This window comes from Artemia franciscana, chromosome 12, assembly GCF_032884065.1.
Source record: "Artemia franciscana chromosome 12, ASM3288406v1, whole genome shotgun sequence".
NCBI lineage: Eukaryota > Metazoa > Arthropoda > Branchiopoda > Anostraca > Artemiidae > Artemia > Artemia franciscana.
Genome location: NC_088874.1, coordinates 42,546,647 through 42,564,645, shown reverse-complemented (window position 1 = coordinate 42,564,645; position 17,999 = coordinate 42,546,647). Strand labels below are relative to the sequence as shown.

The 17,999-nt window shown below is 33.8% G+C and overlaps 1 protein-coding gene across 4 annotated transcripts in view; it reads right to left on the bottom strand.

The window, feature by feature from the left end:
• Nucleotides 1-408: 408 nt before the first annotated feature.
• Nucleotides 409-17,999, bottom strand: part of LOC136034152 (uncharacterized) — a 91,502-nt gene continuing 73,911 nt past the window's right edge. For all 4 annotated transcript variants that reach the window (XM_065715332.1, XM_065715333.1, XM_065715335.1 and 1 more), the window contains 2 exons: nt 16,661-16,790; nt 409-1,325 (listed from right to left, as the gene is read on the bottom strand). In XM_065715332.1, the coding sequence (XP_065571404.1) occupies nt 1,246-1,325; nt 16,661-16,790 (210 nt within the window). In that variant the 3' untranslated portion in view covers nt 409-1,245. The remainder of the gene's footprint in view (nt 1,326-16,660; nt 16,791-17,999) is intronic.

Here is a 17,999-nt window from a genome sequence, read left to right as displayed (position 1 = left end):
TTTTTGATACGTTTCTATGAGTTGGACAAAAATTTCAGGAGAAGGGGTCAAACTCGGTCCCCCTTCCCCTGGATACGACCTTGACTAAAGGTAATTATCAGTGATTTTTGTTGCTGCACAGAGATAGAACAATGAAAAGGTTCAGATTGTCGCTAGTTTTTGCTATTTAGTTTGCTCTAAGAAAAAGGGGGTGAGACTAAAAAAAGGGGAGGGTTAATCGGGTTAACGGCAAAACCTGACTGCAAAATGTTGCAAAATCTTGTCTTTATTCTTATTTATATTTCTATAAATTCCACCCTTTGAATTTTATGTTGTACCATTAAGTCTCCAAGCAGTGCTGTGCTTCCCGTCATATTTGGCAAATGCAGAAAAATAATCTGGAGCCTAGTGATTTAGATACAAGTGCAATTCAAAACAGACGATTTATTTGTTAAAAATTTTGAGTAATCAGAGAAAAACTTCACGGTGAAAAAAAGGCACTCATTAGCAAAGCAAGAATCAGATAAGGCAGTCCTCGTAGGCGCCTCTGGCAGTAAAAACAAAACGCTCCAAGCTGGGTTAAGCACACACACACACACACACACACACATATCAAGGTACTCTAGTATTATAAACCAGACAGCAAAGAAATGACAAAAATAGCCCTTTGGGGAGGGGAGGGGGGTTCGTGAATTCTCAATCTACAGAATTTCTCTAACAAAGTAAAAAAGAATATTTTCCAGCTGAAGTGCAGAAATATTAACTTGTATAATGTTTCGCATATTTATATTCGATAATAATATATGTATTTAACACAAAGATCTGTAACGTAATTAGCACGTATGATATTTAGACTTATTTTAACTTTTTTAGACTTTTTCGTTTTCCCAATAATTTATAAAAGAAAATATAAAGATAACGAGTCAAAACCATTGGTAGGTTTTTGCCCGTAACACAATGTAAAACTTTATTTTAATGTGGAAAAGGTTATATTGTTACAAATTGATCCGTGTTATCGAGATTTTTATTTCATATTTTTTAATTCCTTTAATCTTTCAGCTCTACTACTTTTCATTAGAATGTGATAGTAGATTCTAACACTTATTTAAGCCAAATAAAAAATCTAAAAAAATAAAACAAAAAAACCACCCATATAGGTAATGTTCAATGTCAAAATGTTAGAAAATTCTTCTTTTAAATACTTATGATGAAGTTTTAAAACACTATATTTAAGAACAAATGGTGATTTTGCAAAATTACGATACTTTAAGCGTTGCTAACGATGACAGTTCCATTCAGATTTTTGTAGAAGCTTATTACAACGAGAAAGAAGTAGATTTCCAGTCCTAGAAAATAAAATATGCTTAGTAACTTGTATTAAAATAGTAATATTAGTAATTTGCAATAAGGAATCTATATAAAAGACAGGACCATTGGCAATTGTAAAGACACCATTTATCCTTCCCTTGTTTTTAAGTCATGGCCGAGTGGATCGGTGCGCTGGATTCAGGATCCTTTGTCAGAGAGGGCGAGGGTTCGAATACTCGTGTACCCAAATATTTAGCTTGGGACGGGGGTCAGTGGCGTGACTCTGTAAGCTCAGCCAGAGTCGACCCAGCTCTAAAAGGGGACCTGGAGAAATCTGGGGAAGGTTAACAGGAAGGGTGTGCGAAAGCACAGGACGGTTGGCCCCAACCCCCCATTGTATTTCCTGGCTGAAGGGCTAAGAAACGGAGATCAGCACTACCGGTAGGGACTGTAAAGTCTCATGCCCTATTCTTTTCCTTTTTTACCTTGTTTTTTAGTACCAAGGACTTTAAAAGTGAAATCTGAGTCTGAAATTAGTATTAATAAATTAGTTATGTGAAACTTACACAACCATATACGTTTTTAAAAAATTAAGAAAACCCCGGAATTCAGTTTTTGATGAAAAAACGTCCATACGAAGTAGGCTTTTTTATGCTGAGAGGGCGCTAAGTTTGAAAGTAAGGAACGTGTGTAGAAAATAAGCATAAAATGAACGAAAAGGATATGGCATTATGTAGCTCAAGACGTGGAACTTTCCTGATTGCTTTAGCAAAAGACAAAATCTGCCATTAATTAAGTTATTAATATGAATATTAGTAACTTTATTCAAGATTAAAAACTTCAAATTATTAGTTAATTAATTTAGCTACATAAACATCTTTTTAGAAAGACCAATTAGGCTATTCTATTTTCTTATGTTTGTCCCTTTAATTGTCTACTGACATATCAATAGAATCCTAATTTTTCTTTTAAATGCCACTTTTACTACTTAATTTTTTCATATTTCCACTAGCCTATATTTTTTCAATAGTCAAGGTAAATATCACGGTTGTATCATCCTATTAATTGTTGTATTACTCGACGATCAGCTGTAGATAAATTGAGCGTTGCAACCGTTTTGTTAGGCTTGTTTGTAAACAAGAAAAGTTTCCGCTTGTTTCTTTTCACGGTTCAAATGTGGCAACAAAGGGGAGAATTTGCGCCAAAAAAAAAACTTGATATAATAATAACCAAATAACAAAATATTTAGTTTATTAATATAATTTTATTTATAAAATTTATTTAAATTAGTTTATAATATAATATAATAATTTAATAGTAAAAAAAAAGGTAAAGGATACGGCATTAGACTTTACAGTCCGTACCGGCGGTGCTGATCTCCGTTTCTTGGCCCATCAGCCAGGAAGTGCAATGGGGGGTTGGGGGCCAGCCATCCTGTGCTTTCGCACACCCTTCCTGTTTACCTTCCCCAGATTTCTCCAGGTACCCATTTAGAGCTGGGTCGACTCTGGCTAAGCTTACAGAGTCACGCCACTGACCCTCGTCCCAAACTGAAGAATTGGGTAACACTGGGATTCGAACCCGCGTCCTCTCAGACAAGGGATCCCGAATCCAGCGCACCAACCCACTCGGCCAGGACGTATATGATATAATAGTATAGTATTACTATACTATACTGATACTGATATAATAGTATACTATACTGATACTGATATAATAGTATAGTATCAGCCACTTCCTGGCTGAAGGGCTAAGAAACGGAGATCAGCACCGCCGGTAGGGACTGTAAAGTCTAATGCCGTATCCTTTACCTTTTTACCTTTTATAATATAATAATGATATAATATAATGATATAAGAATAACAAAATATTTATAGGTTTATTGTATCCTTTATTTCCTGGAATATTCATTGAACCCATGGCTCGATGTGGCCACCGTTGTTGTCTAGCGGGAATGACGCTAATAAATGTAGTGTTTTGCAATTTTGAATCCGATATTTTATTTCATATGCTGAAGACCAGAAAATTTGAAGAAATATTCATAATACTAGCTAATGATAAAACTTCGGCAATCAAAAATCAAATGAAATTAGTTTATAAAACTTGCAAAGAAGTTTTTCAAAGAAAAGTAAAGAACTATATTGAGACTTAAGACGAGCAGAACTGAAGTCCCATAATAATAGAAACTAACAACAACTAGATTTATTCTACCAAAGAATAAATTAAGCTCAAAAAGGACAGAAATTAAAATGAATAATCACATCAAACGTAAAGATAGCAGATACTGATACTTGATAATAACCAAAAGAAAAATCGTAAAAAATCCCGGGTTTCAGGTATAAATGCACCGAAGTTGGGGATAGGGGTAAAATACGTTTCCGTTTTCATGTCCTTGGTACTTCAAACGATGGCGTAAATGTGTATATAAACAAATGAAAGATAGCATCTTCGCTTAGAATGGTCTCAAGAGGGGGGCCATTCCTTAAAGTCCATCTACTGATTTACTTTGATAGTAAATGCCAGAGACAAATCTAGGGGGGGAACCACGGCAAAGAGTCGACTAGGGAGTTAGGCCACTAGTTTTTAGCGGTCTGGTACAGTGAAAGACGTAAAAAATTTATTACTGTCGTAATTCTGTTGTTTGCCACAACAAGATGTTCAAAAAGGATAGAACCACGATTCCAACTGCAGCATTGAATATTAGAATTAGAAAAAAATCAAATAATTGGAACAAGGGAGGAACGCCTGTACTTCAAAAATCAACTTAATAATACTTCTAGCTTTCTGACGTTTTGAAAATTATTTTAGTAAATGCCACAAGAAACCCATAGTTCGGCTCTTTTAAAAGTCTAAACGCATTGTTAAGGGAGTCAATGACTGGAAAGTATTTTGATTAGTTATTTTGAAAATATATTGACGAATTCTTGTACTAACAGTAATAAAATTTATTGATAACCGACTGTATAAAAACGAGAAGTGGAATAATGCAAAGAAAGCAAATAAATAAAATAAAAATTTCCCAACTAAAAAAGCAAATGCATCAAAACAATGGAACAAAAGTAGAAAAGGAGGTGACCCTAAGTAGGCCTCCTCTTGAAGACGTCGGAATATGAGGAGCACCAAAGTCATGAACAATCTTTCAGTTTCTATACCACTTAGGCATAGACAATCAGGCTTTGTGTGGTGGGCCGTGGACTTGGGCATTGGATCTTCAACTAATATTCTTTATGTTGTAAATATTGACGGGTTGCCACAATCACGAGCTCTATCTCTCCGTGGTGACCCAGTGTATTTTATTTGTTATGCGCATTATTATATTAATAAATTGAGCTTGAACAATAATAACTTGCAAAATCAGAAGTACAAGATTTGTATGTCTCATATAGATCGTTATTTCGGTAATTTGCGTTACGCACTAAATATTCACATTAGTCAGTATTTAAACTGAGGCCAGTTTATTCAAACAAAGTATAGAAACAAGCTGGCAGGATTTAACTAAGCTAAATTCAGAACGGCTAATTAACACCATATTATAAGCATATGTAATATAGGACAAAATAGTTAAACATGAAAAATACGAGGGAATAACACGTGGCAACACCGAAAAAAGAAAAGTAGTAACAGGATACGGTAGCAAACCGATCCTCCCTGGCGAGCTTTGGGTCTAGTTGAGATGTTACCGTGAGAGGCAATTCCTGACCATAGTCCAATCAACCAATTAGTCCATCAAGAACGAGAAACAAATACTACAAAGGAATTACTCCAAGTTTGGTAAGAGAATACCATATACCATTAAACCAATACCATATGCCAATGTACCAAATGTGTGCCAATATACCAAATGTATACCAAAATATCCCAAAATACCAATACCATTTGCCAAGACAAGCGGAATCAGAGACTATTGAAATATGCAACTTTGCACACTTTTAAAATGCAATTCTTTCTTCAGGCGAGGCTTATTTGTCTTTTACCCGAATCTTCAAGACCAATATAAAAGTTGGAACAATAATTTTATTTTTTAGGAGAAATAGTGTTTTTACATGGAGTTTCACGGCCAATTTCTCAGAAATATTTGCATAGGGTAGAGGGGTTAAACCCAGTATCCCCGCCCCCCCCTCTTCTCCTTGGAATGCCCTTGAAACCAGCTGAAGGGTACATAATGTATTTTGACTGAATTGCATGTGCTATTACATGCAAAGTAACTAATTTTATCAAGAGTTTGCTTTCATTCCAAAAATTTGATTCAAAATTTAAACACAACTAAATTATTAAGTAGTGTTATATATACGTATGAAGGTATTTTCATAAAAAAAAAACATTTATTGGTATTTACCTTGTAAAAAACGATAAAACAACAAACTTGACACCCCCCCCCCTACATTTTTTAAAAATACATCTTCCCTCATGCATTTCCCTAATTTGAAGCCCGTGTATACGTTTGCATTGACGTGCATCCGAACTACTGGGGAACGAAAGCATGTGAAAACTTCGACCAATAATAATTCAAGCTCCTTTATTAAATTTCTTTGTTTATAATTTATAACTAGAAATTGTGTATGGTTAGCATTTTGTGCTTTGGCATTATCAAATTATATTGGTGAATATGGCCACTTTGAAGTAGCCTACCCTATGGAACGAAAATGTTCGCCAAAAAAGTTAGCAATTTCCTATCTTTTATACAAATACAGAAGAGAGAATAATGAGGACTTTTTTCCCAAGACAGTGAATGAACAAAACCTATTTGAATATTTCGGCCCTATGCCTAAGTGACGTGTTCAGCAAAGGCCCTTAGATATAGGGCCGACATTTTCAAATAGGTTTTGTTCATTCCACTGTTTTGGGAAAAGAAAAGTCCTCATTATTCTCTCTTCTGTATTTTTTTTATGGAAAGGCAGTGTGGTCTTCGTCATTATTTCCTATCTTTTATTTACTTTTATTTTTAAGGTACACACATAGCATCGGATACTATTTTATTTGGAGAAAAACCGAGTCCCTTCAGTTGGTCTTTAATTAGTTTAACCTCTTTTGAAATAAAAGCTGAAAACAGGCATGTGTTAAAAAGTTTGTCATAGAAAATTGTTCTAAAAATAGCTAGTGCATGATAATTATAGTGAAATATGAAAAAAAAATCTTTGGGAGCTCGCGGAGTTACATCTGGTTTAGTATCTGAAACCCCTTTAAATCTAGATCCAGTTCCATAACAATGATCGTGCAATGGTCCTCAATATTAATTTATATATTATAATTCATTTAAAAATAATTAATGATGAATTTTAGCACTGCAAACAACTTGTCTCTGGAGCTTCACAAGCAAAAATTCTTAGATAACTCTAAGTTGCAACTTAAGGTAATATGAAAGTGTGTGTTACCTGTACGAGTGTTTTGTATCTTATTATTGAGTAGTCGTAAGGTTTCAGTTTGAGTTAACAATTCCTTTTTCACTCGATACCTGAGATTCAGCTTTATATATCTTCCGAATTACACTTTTTGCAAATTGGTTTGCAATTTTTTTTTTATATTCAAAAATACTCTGTAAACAGGCTGTAAATACATATGAAGGAGGAAATTTCGCCTATTTTTACCACGTTTTACTTAAGCTCTTTTACTCAAACTTGTAAAAAAAAGTTCTAAAAATTTAAATATGGTGCTCATTTTACTTAAATAAAGAACTGTGAATTTGTCATCCACAGCATTCATAAAATTGTGCTTGTATGATAATAGTTAGATATCAGTTGACTGAAGTGTGCACCACGTTTAAATTTTTAGAAATTTTTTATAAGTTTGAGCATAAGAGTTCACACCATTCAGAAAATTTTGAAATATGTATACCAAAAGTATTTTTTAGAGCCTAAAAATGTATTTTTCCCCTTTTTATTCCATTCGTAATATGTGGTTTTTAAAAGTGCTTTTTTTTATAAAGAATTCATTCAAGCTTGTTTGGATCATTCTCTAATAAAAGGCTAACTAGTATTATAGTTCCGGCTCGATCAATCAGATTGACCGAAACCAGTGAATTCAATGATATAAGTATATTATCCTTTCGGTATGAAGTTACACATGTAGGCTCGCAAAATGTTTCACAGAAAATATAAATTTAATGGTAATATTTCCTAATGAATAACTGAGGTCACAGTCCATAAAATCTCCCTCTATGTGTAATTCCGTGGCGTTTTGCAAGAAGGGCCTAAATTCACTTTTTTTCTGAAAATGAAATAAGCAATCTAAGCATACGGTCCAAAGAGCTATTGAAAATGGGCTTATCTTTAATTCTGACCGAGTTATAATTTTTTCCAAAAGAACGGAAAAAAGAGCTTAAATCCATTGTCTTCTAAGTAACAAACTGTTCAGCAACTTGGACATTTCCAGCGAATTCCGATTGAAAAGTTAACTGGGAATCAATCTTCAAAGTTTTAAGCTTCTTACATTCTGATTTGTGAGAAATATTTTTTCCAAGTGCGTTTTTTATTTTCATTTTGTTCTCCTTTAAAATTAGGAAAAGCGGACTTGGGCCCTTTTTGCAAAAGGCCATGGAATTGGATTCATGTCTTTTTTAAAGTAAAAGTAAGAACATGTTTAGTATCAAAGGCTAAATCTAGTTCTGCAATTTTTTTTTTTTTTTTACTGATGTGGGCCAGAAAATTTTTATTAAAAAAAAAAACTGTAACAAATTGAAATACTTTTTTCCAGTCCTAGATTCCCCTCTCCGCCCCTAGATTTTGAAAATATCCTTTTGGGGAATATATTGATTGAAAAATGCCATTTTACATATTTTCGTTGAAAGAAATTGCCTCATCCTAATATTTTAAATATGTATTTGCCCCTCCTCCTATATTTTATAGATTGGTGCCACTGCACTAAACAAGCATTTCGGGGAGAATTAACAGTTGCCATTCCACCTTATGCGACAAAAACAAAACAGGAAGACAACTAGTCATATTAACTCTTCTTGATTTAAAATAAATCAAGGGAAAAAATAATCTGGGGGGAGGGGTGGGTAGTTCAAGGAAAAAAGACCTGTGTGATAAACTCCTAAATGCGTTCTACTTTGAGAGACGCTTCTATATAAGCATTAAATAAAAAACAAGTTTTTTTAAGTGAAAGTAAGGAGCGACATTAAAACTTAAAACGAACAGAAATTATTAAGTATATGAAAGGGGCTGTCCCCTCCTCAACGCCCCACTCTTTGAGCTAAAGTTTGGCTCTTTCTCACAATTTGATTTGTTTTTTAAATAGAAAACTTTTAGCGTAAACAGGGGGGCGTTCAGGAGGGGACATCCTCTTTCATATACGGAGTAATTTCTGTTCGTTTTCAGTTTTAATATTATTCCTTACTTTCAGTTGGAAAAAACTTTTTTTTTTTTTTCATTTAATAACAACCACAAGCCGAAAACATACAATATCTTTGGTTTATTATTACATAAAAAATCATAGTTAAGAAGCTGCTTAAGATGAGATTAAATGCTAAGATTAGCCGGAAAATAACACCAACAAATTATTGCTTATATCGGCCATTATTTAGCGAAATTCGGATTTTAGTGTAAAGAGCGAGGTATTCACGAGTGGGCCAACTTCCTCATATGCGTAATATGAGGGGGTTCGTCCCCTCGTCAAATACCTCACTCTTTACGCTAAAATTCGAATTTTGTTCCAATTCTTTAAGGCCGTGATTAAGTGATGATGGAACTCGAAAATCCCATGTCAAATTGAAAATTTATATTTAAAAAGTACTCAAGTATTCATTGGCGGAAGATGCCGCTTTTAATATCAGGCCATAGCTTCTTGAAGATGCTACAAAATGTTTGAAAGGATTTTGCTCTATTTCCTCTAATTGCTTAGAAATCTTAGAAAATGTCTAGGTCTTTTTCACAAGTGTACTCTATGAAGGATATTGCTTTTGGAACAAAATCGGTACTATCATGAGCAGAAGACAATAACCTATAAGATGATTGGAACCATTTTTCGATGTATTTTCCTGTTTTCTAACAGTCCCATAGAAAATTTTCAGCTACCTGAAATTTTTACAAGTCGGTTGCCAGAAAGAATCGTTTCAGATCGCCGATAATTCCCCCTAGAGACCAAAATGACAAGCTAGTATAATCAGCTGCTTGTTAATAGAGCGTGAAATTTTCATAAATTATTTCAATGCACTGAAGAAACCTAGAAATGAGAAATAGTCAGGAGCCTTCCGTAAAGTTATGCACACAAAGCTGAAACCATGGGGAAAATTAAATCAAAGCGAGGTATGCAACTGCGAAACTGCGAAAAATTTGGGATAGGCGAGTGGATAAAGAATCGAAAAGAGGCTAAGGCGGACTGTTGCATGGAAATTAGAAAGAATGGACTGGTCAACCTCAAACGAGGCCACGACTACTTTTACTTAGTACAATGTCAGCTTGAATGTGCTCAGCTAGATACTTGCTTTTTCATGATTTTTACCCAGAAAGACTTCTACATTAAAAAGATAGACCGCGATCCAGGCTTTTGGACCGATAAGATTTTTCCCAAGCTAAAAGGATTCTTCATGGATGCTTTGATCCCAGAGTTCCACGGGGGCTTCCAATACGAGAGTCGTACTTATAAGACTAATCGTCTAGTACCGGTAACAGGAAAATTCATTTTCCTTACATTCTATCCTTCTTTGTATTTACATACTTAATTGTATTGTCATTTGAAATAAAATACCTTTGTTTATATTGCTTGTCCTCCAACTTTATCAAACAGTTCGTGGTAACGAACTTAAGTAAAGAGCGACCCGGCTCAATAGTAACCAAAACTCTAAAAAATGGAATTTTGATACCAATAGCTACATCAAAAGAATCGCATTTTAATGATGATTTTAAATATATAAGCTTCATCAAGTTTAGTATTAACCATCAAAAGTTACGAGCCTGAGAAAATTTGCTTTATTTTAGAAAATACGGGGAAACAACCCCTAAAAGTCATAGAACCCTACTGTAGAAGTTTCAAGCTCCTGTCTACCAAAATGTGGAATTTTGTGTTTTTTGTCAGAAGGCAGATCACAGATGCGTGTTTATTTATTTTTTTTTTTCAGGGGTGATCGAATCGACCCAGTGGTCCTAGAATGTTGCAAAAGAGCTCATTCTAACGGAAATGAAAAGTTCTAGTGCCCTTTTTAAGTGACCAAAAAAATCGGAGGGCACCTAGGCCCCCGTCCCACGCTAATTTTTTCCCAAAGTAACCGGATCAAAATTCTGAGATAGCCATTTTATTCAGCGTAGTCGAAAATCCTTATAACTATGTCTTTTGGGACGACTTACTCCCCCACAGTCCCCATGGGAGGGGCTACAAGTTACAAACACTGACCAGTACTTATATATAGTAATGATTATTGGGAAGTGTACAGATGTTTTCAGGGGCGTTTTCATTTGGTTGGGGGCAGGGGCTGAGAAAAGATGGATATGCTGGGGGAACTTTTCATGGAGGAATTTATTTTTGGGGGAAGAAAATCTCCATGAAGGGAGCGCAGGATTTTATAGCATTATTTAAAAAAACAATGAAAAAATAAATATGGCAAAGTTTTTTCAACTGAAAGTAAGGAGCAGCATTAAAACTTAAAAGGAACAGAAATTATTACGCATATGAGGGGCTCACCTTCTCCTAATACCTTGCTCTTTACGCTAAAGTATTTTTAGAAATTTCAACTATTTATTCTACGGCTTTTGTGATTCAGGGGTTATTCTTAAGAAATCGGGACAAAATTTAAGCTTTAGCGTGAAGAGCGAGGTACTGACGAGGGGGGTGAACATATGTAATAAAAATATGAGAATACAGAAGTTCCTTACGTAAGCTAATTTGTAAGTTACGTATATCTTTAACTAATAAAATTTATTTTTACTAATAATTTTACTAATAAAAAAAATTCGTAAAAAATTAAAAGTTCTAGTTGCCTTTTCAGGTAACCAAATAATCGGAGGGCAACTAGACCTCCTTCCCCGCTCCTTTTTTTCTCAAAATCATTCCATCAAAACTATGAGAAAGCCATTTAGCCAAAAAAAAATAAATATACAAATTTTGTTTTAATTATTCATCTGCGGAGAGCATAAATCAAAACATGCATTGATTAAAAAACGTTCAGAAATTAAATTAAACAAAAACAAATGTTTTTTAACTTAAAGTAAGGGGTGACATTAAAACATGAAACGAACAGAAATTACTTCATATATGAAAGGGACTGTTTCCTCATCAACGCCCCGCTCTTCACGCTAAAGTCTGACTCTTTCTCTTAACTCTACTTTTTAAAACAGTAAAAAACTTCAGCGTAAAGAGCGGGGCGTTCACGAGGAAGCAGTCCGTTTCATATACGAAGTAACTTCTGTTCGTTTTAAGTTTTGATTTCACTCCTTACTTTCAGTCATTTTTTTTAGTTTAATTTGTAAGAAACCTTTGGTTTTCTAAGAATCCTCGAAGAAAGCTTTCAACTAAGTTCGGTGTTTAGTTTCGAATTAATCAACTGAGGTATTTTAAATAGCCTATCCCTAGGAAAAAAGTGGAAAAAAACAATAAATTTTAAAATGCACTCTATGCATGCCGTCACAGTTGCATATACATGGGCATTTTGTACTTGAGAATGATAGTGCTCTTTTGCTCATTTTCTCTTCTCCCTTGGTCGGTACCCAAGCTTTGCAAGCCACAGCCAAATATATTACTATTTCTCGGCTAAAGCATCTCGCCAAAGGAGGCTGTCTATCAAAATCTTTCACTAGACTTGATAATTGGTGCTATTTGAAGTTTTGACAATCGACGGTCTCTAGAGAATTAAAAGACAGAAGGCTAACCTAACTTCAATTTTGAAGCTCGATGTTTTCAAGTTCACTTAATCACGGCCTTAAGAATAACCCCTGAATCACAAAGGCCGTTTAATTAGAATAAACAGCTCTTTTGAAATTACTAAAATCCTTTACCGCAAAAAGTGGTGTATTGACGAGGGGGAGAAGCCCCTCATATACGTAGTAATTTCTGTTCGTTTTAAGTTTTAATGTTAGTCCTTACTTTCAGTTGATAAAACTTGTTTTTATTTGATTTCTGATTGTTTTTTAAATAATGCTGGGAAATCCAGTTTCATGAAAATTCTCCTCCCCCATGAAAACTTCCTCCATGGAAAAATACTTCCACATAACCCAATCCCCCCGACCCTTCCCCTCAACCACAAAAAATGCTCCTGAAAAAGTATGTATACTTACCAATAACCGATACTATATGTAAACAATGGACAAAGTTCATAACTTGCAGCCCTTCCCCCGAGGACTGTGGGGGATTAAGTTGTTCTCAAAGGCATAGTTATTGGATATTTCGACTATGCTGAACAAAACATCCATCTCAAAATTTTTCTCAGGTGACTTTGGGAAAAATGAGCGTGGGACAGGGCCTAGTTGCCCTCCATTTTTTGGTCACTTAAAAGGGGCACTAGAACTTTTTAATTTTCGTTCGAATGAGTCCTCTCGAGAAATTCTAGGATCACTGGATCGATACGATCACCCCTGGGAAAAAAAAAACAAATAAACACGCATCCGTGATCTTTCTTCTGGCAAAAAATACAAAATTCCACATTTTTGCAGATAGGAGCTTGAAACCTCTACAGCCGTGTTTTCTAATACGCTGAATCTGATGGTGTGATTTTTATTAAGATTCTATTACTTTTAGGGGGTGTTTCTCCCTTTTTCGAAAATACGTCAAATGTTGTCAGGCTCGTAGATTTTGATGGATAAGACTAAACTTGATGCAACTTATATGTTTAAAATCAAAATAAAAATCCTATTCATTTGATGTATCTATTGGTATCAAAGTTCCGTTTTTTAGAGTTTCGGTTATTATTGAGCTAGGTCGCTCCTTAGTTACAGTTCGTTATCACGAAGTGTTTGAAAAATTCACCTTCCCAAATCAAAGCCCATTAATCTAATTCAAAATAAATAAATTTTTGTGATGTTAACATGTTGCTTTTTTTGTTAAGCATTCAGCTTGAGGAAAGGAATGTCGACATTAAAAGAAAAATGGCAATAAGATTTATGAAATAGGAATATCAGCCTGAAACTGCTGATAAAACAGCAATTTCAATAAAAACATAACTGATGAAACTGATGAATATAGTGCCTGAAACCAATTGTCCACATGAAGCAGGAACAAACCCTAAGCTTTGTTCGATTTAAGCCTCGTCAACCTGTATTCACAAAAATTACTCGAATATTACCAAACAACAAATTTTTTATTGTAGTTTCAGGCTTATTTAATCGTTTGACAGAAGAATCTCAAATTTGACTCTTCTATATACTGTGATATTTGATTTTCTACTTTCAACTCGCAACAGTTTTGCTCTACTTTTGAACCTCGCACAAGCCTAAATCATCTGCTCCAGGCAAAAAAAAAAAAAAAACTTAACATAGCAACCCATCAATTTTGGGCTATGAGAGTCTAAGAAATCAAGCTCATAATAGAAAAAAATCATCTATTTCGGACAAACGGAGAAATTTCGAACTTAACACTTCAAACCATAAATTTCACCATGGTTTTTCGAGTTTTTAATAACCAGAGTTGTTGTTTTTTTTTTTCAGGCACCGGGTTTGAAGCGTGTTTTGACCGCTAACGGGTCTGAATTAGACTTTTTATAAAATTAAAGACGAAGAAGAGGAAAAAAATAATCCAGTAGGCAAAATCTTGGCCACATAGCAGCCACGTACGTACATAACTAAAATACATAAAAAAAAAAACACTTTTAAAAACACATATAGAACAAATTTATCTAAACCCTTGAAAATGGCGTCTGACCAAAAATAAAAATTCACCATTGAAGTCGCCATTGTCTAAAATCTAAAATAAAATACTTACAGCCCATCACTATGAACAATCACTTTTTTTTACTTTTTTTCACGACACGTAGGCTACATAACTCATTTTCGACCAAAGTGGTATATGTCGCACTTTTAATTGTGACAGCTGATCTGTGATTTGTCCTTCATTCACATCGTTGACACTATACACCGATGAACAGTGAAGCACATTTCACCTCGTCAACCCGTATTCACAAAAACTACTCGAATACCACCACACAACATTTTTTTTTTTTTTTTTTATCGTAGTTTCAGACTTATTTCAGACATTTGACAGAAAAATCTCAAATTTGACTCTTCTAGATACTGTGATATTTCTTTGCCAAATCAATGTGTTACTATTCGCTGTTCGTAGCAAATTGTTCGTAACGTATTGTTCGTAGTAAATTATAGCATATTCCCATTCCAGGTTCTAGATTTGGTCAATAACATATTAAAATTGTGTAGGCAAATTTGGTAAGTCATATAAAGGTAAGTAAGTAACAGCATCTAAAGGAATAGAGATATACACGCCATTATTTTAAAGTGTAGAAATTGATAGTATTGGGTAAACCTTTGATGTATTATTTCATCTGCCTCTGGGAATAGAGATTATCTATTATTAAATTTAATAATGTTGTTTAACAACAAAAACTGTGTCCCTCGTTTTCATAAATTTAACTTGAGTCTGATAACGAAACTGTCATGTTAGAAATGAATTTTTTAACGTGGATAAACGCACTGCTCTAAAGAAAATATGGTAAAACAAAAATGTGTTAATTTTCGGTCAAATTTAGATTCAGTCTCTCTCCGGGGAACAAATTTGGATTTTGTACAGCCCCGCTAAAACAAAGCAGAAAATTCTTTAATTTTCACTCTTTTTTTTAATTCATTCTTCTTGAACAAAATGAGAAAAAAAACTGATCGGCATTTGAGATGCGCCGTTTATCCTCTCCCAGTAAAACTGGAAGTCAGAAATCTCAACTGTGATAATTAAAAGTTCGACATACACCATTTTGGTAACTTTTCAGGAGAACCAAAAAACAGAAAAAGTTTGTCGGCTGTGGTCGCTCTGAGAGATGAGACTAATCGGGATAAACAAAAGCTTTAAATTAAATTGAAATATTCCGAGCAAATTCAAAATTATTCCATTGTATGGCGTATGTCTCCTTTTTCCTATAGGTAAGATAATCCTCTTCTGTCAAAAGTGTTCTGAGCTTATTCCAAATTAATCCATTTTTGGCGTATGTCCCCCTTTTCCTTAACAAATGTCATTATAGCTCCACAAGATATTCTCCTTCTGTCAAAACTGGCGTACGTCCTTTTATACCATTGCAACGGTACAAGAGAGGACAAATCTGACTGCACATTTCGATTCTTCGTGTAGAGTTTACCCACGACATGTACATAACTCATTTCCGACCAAAGTGGTATATGTTGCACTTTTAATTGTGACAGGTGATCCGTGATTTGTCCTTCATTTACACCGTTGGCATTATACACCAATGAAGAGTGAAGCAGAAATCGATGCAGATTTCGATGGAAAACAACAATGAAAAATCTGTCGAGTTAAGTGGCTTCTATTTGCCACCGACGTATCAAAAATAATATATAAAATATTATTTTTAATTATAATTAATTACCACTTATAATTGTAATTAATTATAATTATATAATAATTATATAGTATATATAATAATATAATAATATATAATAATAATATAATAATACAAAAATAATAATAACATATAATAATAAAATTATATAATAATAATAATAATAATAATAATATATAATTATATAATATTATAATTATATGATAATTATATAGTAATTATATAACTTACTATATAAATTATAATTAATTTATATTATTATATTATAATACTATTATATTACTGTAATATTACATTATTAAAAATAATAAAAAATAAAAAAATACTGTCAAAGTATTTAGGGTGAATAAAGTAGCATGTGCGCGTAAAAATTTCACTTCATTAATGCTTAGGGTACCTCTAGACAATTTTTAATGAGTGATCTAGGCATGCAAAAACAACTATTCTAGTGAATTTTTTCTCTTTTTAGACAATATTAGCACGATGAACTCACCAAATATATCAACTGAAGTCGTTTCATGTCATTCAAAAATGGAGCTTTCAAAATCAAATAAATTAAAAAAAATTCCAGATCAGTTAAAATTAAAAAATAAGAAGATAAATATAAAATTAATTAAATAAACAAACCAAATAGATTAAATAAATAAATAAAATAAATTAGTAAAAAAAAATAACTAAAGCAAATTAGGATATACTAAGTCGTATCATTTGGATTTTTCTTTACTTTTTTATGCTTTAGCCAAAAAATATTTTTGAGATATTGTTCTAGAATTGCAGCTTGTGATAAGGCATTGCATTTTTTTTTTTTTTTACGACAAACATTGTTCTTAGCAATCCACTTCTTTCTTCTTCGGCAAAATGAAAACAATGAAAGAAAGATACTCAAATTGATCTTTTCCTGTTTTTGAAATAAAATCTGAAGGATTTACTCACCAATTATGACAATTGAGATAACACCGGTAGTTCCATCTCCTCCAAAAATACTTCCTACGAGATTGACAATCATGGTAACAATGATAATCGCAGATAGGATCATATATGGCCAACAATAGATAGAACGTCTCTGAAACGAAGAAACAAAAAGAAAATTAACCACACATTTGTCTAAAATTAATCAATAAACCAGTTCAAAACTGAAAGGTAAAACTTCTAAATTAGAAATCGCGTGATTTACATTAGTGTTTCTTTTTTTAACTGCTTTATAATCCCTGATCTGACCCATATTATGAGACACCAAATCAAACAGTTCGTGGTAACGAACTGTAGTAAGGAGCGACCCGGCTCATAGTAACCGAAACTCTAAATATCATAATTTTTATAGCAATAGTTACATCAAAAGAATTGCATTTTAATGATAATTTTAAATATATAAGTTTCATCAAGTTTAGTTTTACCTATCAAAAGTTACGAGCCTGAGAAAATTTGCCTTATTTTAGAAAATAGGGGGAAACACCCCTTAAAGTCATAGAATCTTAGCGAAAATAACACCACCAGATTCAGCGTATCAGAGAACCATGCAGCAGAAGTTTCAAGCTCCTATCTACAAAAATGTGGAATTTTGTATTTTTGCCACAAGAAAGATCATGGATGCGTGTTTTTTTTTTTTTTCCAGGGGTGATCGTATCGACCCAGTGGTCCTAGTAGGTCACGAGAGGGCTTATTCTAACGGAAACTAAAAGTTCTAGTGCCCTTTTTGAGTGACCCAAAAAATTGGAAGGCACCTAGGCCCCCTCCCACGCTCATGTTTTCCCAGAGTCACCGGATCAAACTTCTGATTTAGCCATTTTATTCAGCATAGTCAAAAAACCTAAAAACTATGTCTTTGGGGGAACAATTACTCCCCCACAGTCCCCGTGGGAGGGGCTGCAAGTTACAAACTTTGACCATTGTTTACACATAGTAATGGTTATTGGAAAGTGTACAGACACTTTCAGGTGAATTTTTTTGGTTGGGGGGAGGGGCTGAAAGGACGGGGTTATGTGGGGATAACTTTTCATGGAGGAAGTTGTCATGGGGGAAGAGAATCTCCATGAAGGGGTCGCAGGATTTTTTAGCATTTTTTTAAAGAGCAATGAAAAAATAAATATGAAAAGTTTCTTCAAATGAATGTAAGGAGCACCATTAAAACTTAAAACGAACAGAAATTATTACGCATATGAGGGGTTCACCTCCTCCTAATGCCTCGCTCTTTATGCTAAAGTAATTTTAGCAATTTCAACTATTTATTCTACGGCCTTTGTGATTCAGGGGTCATTCTTAAGGAATTGAGACA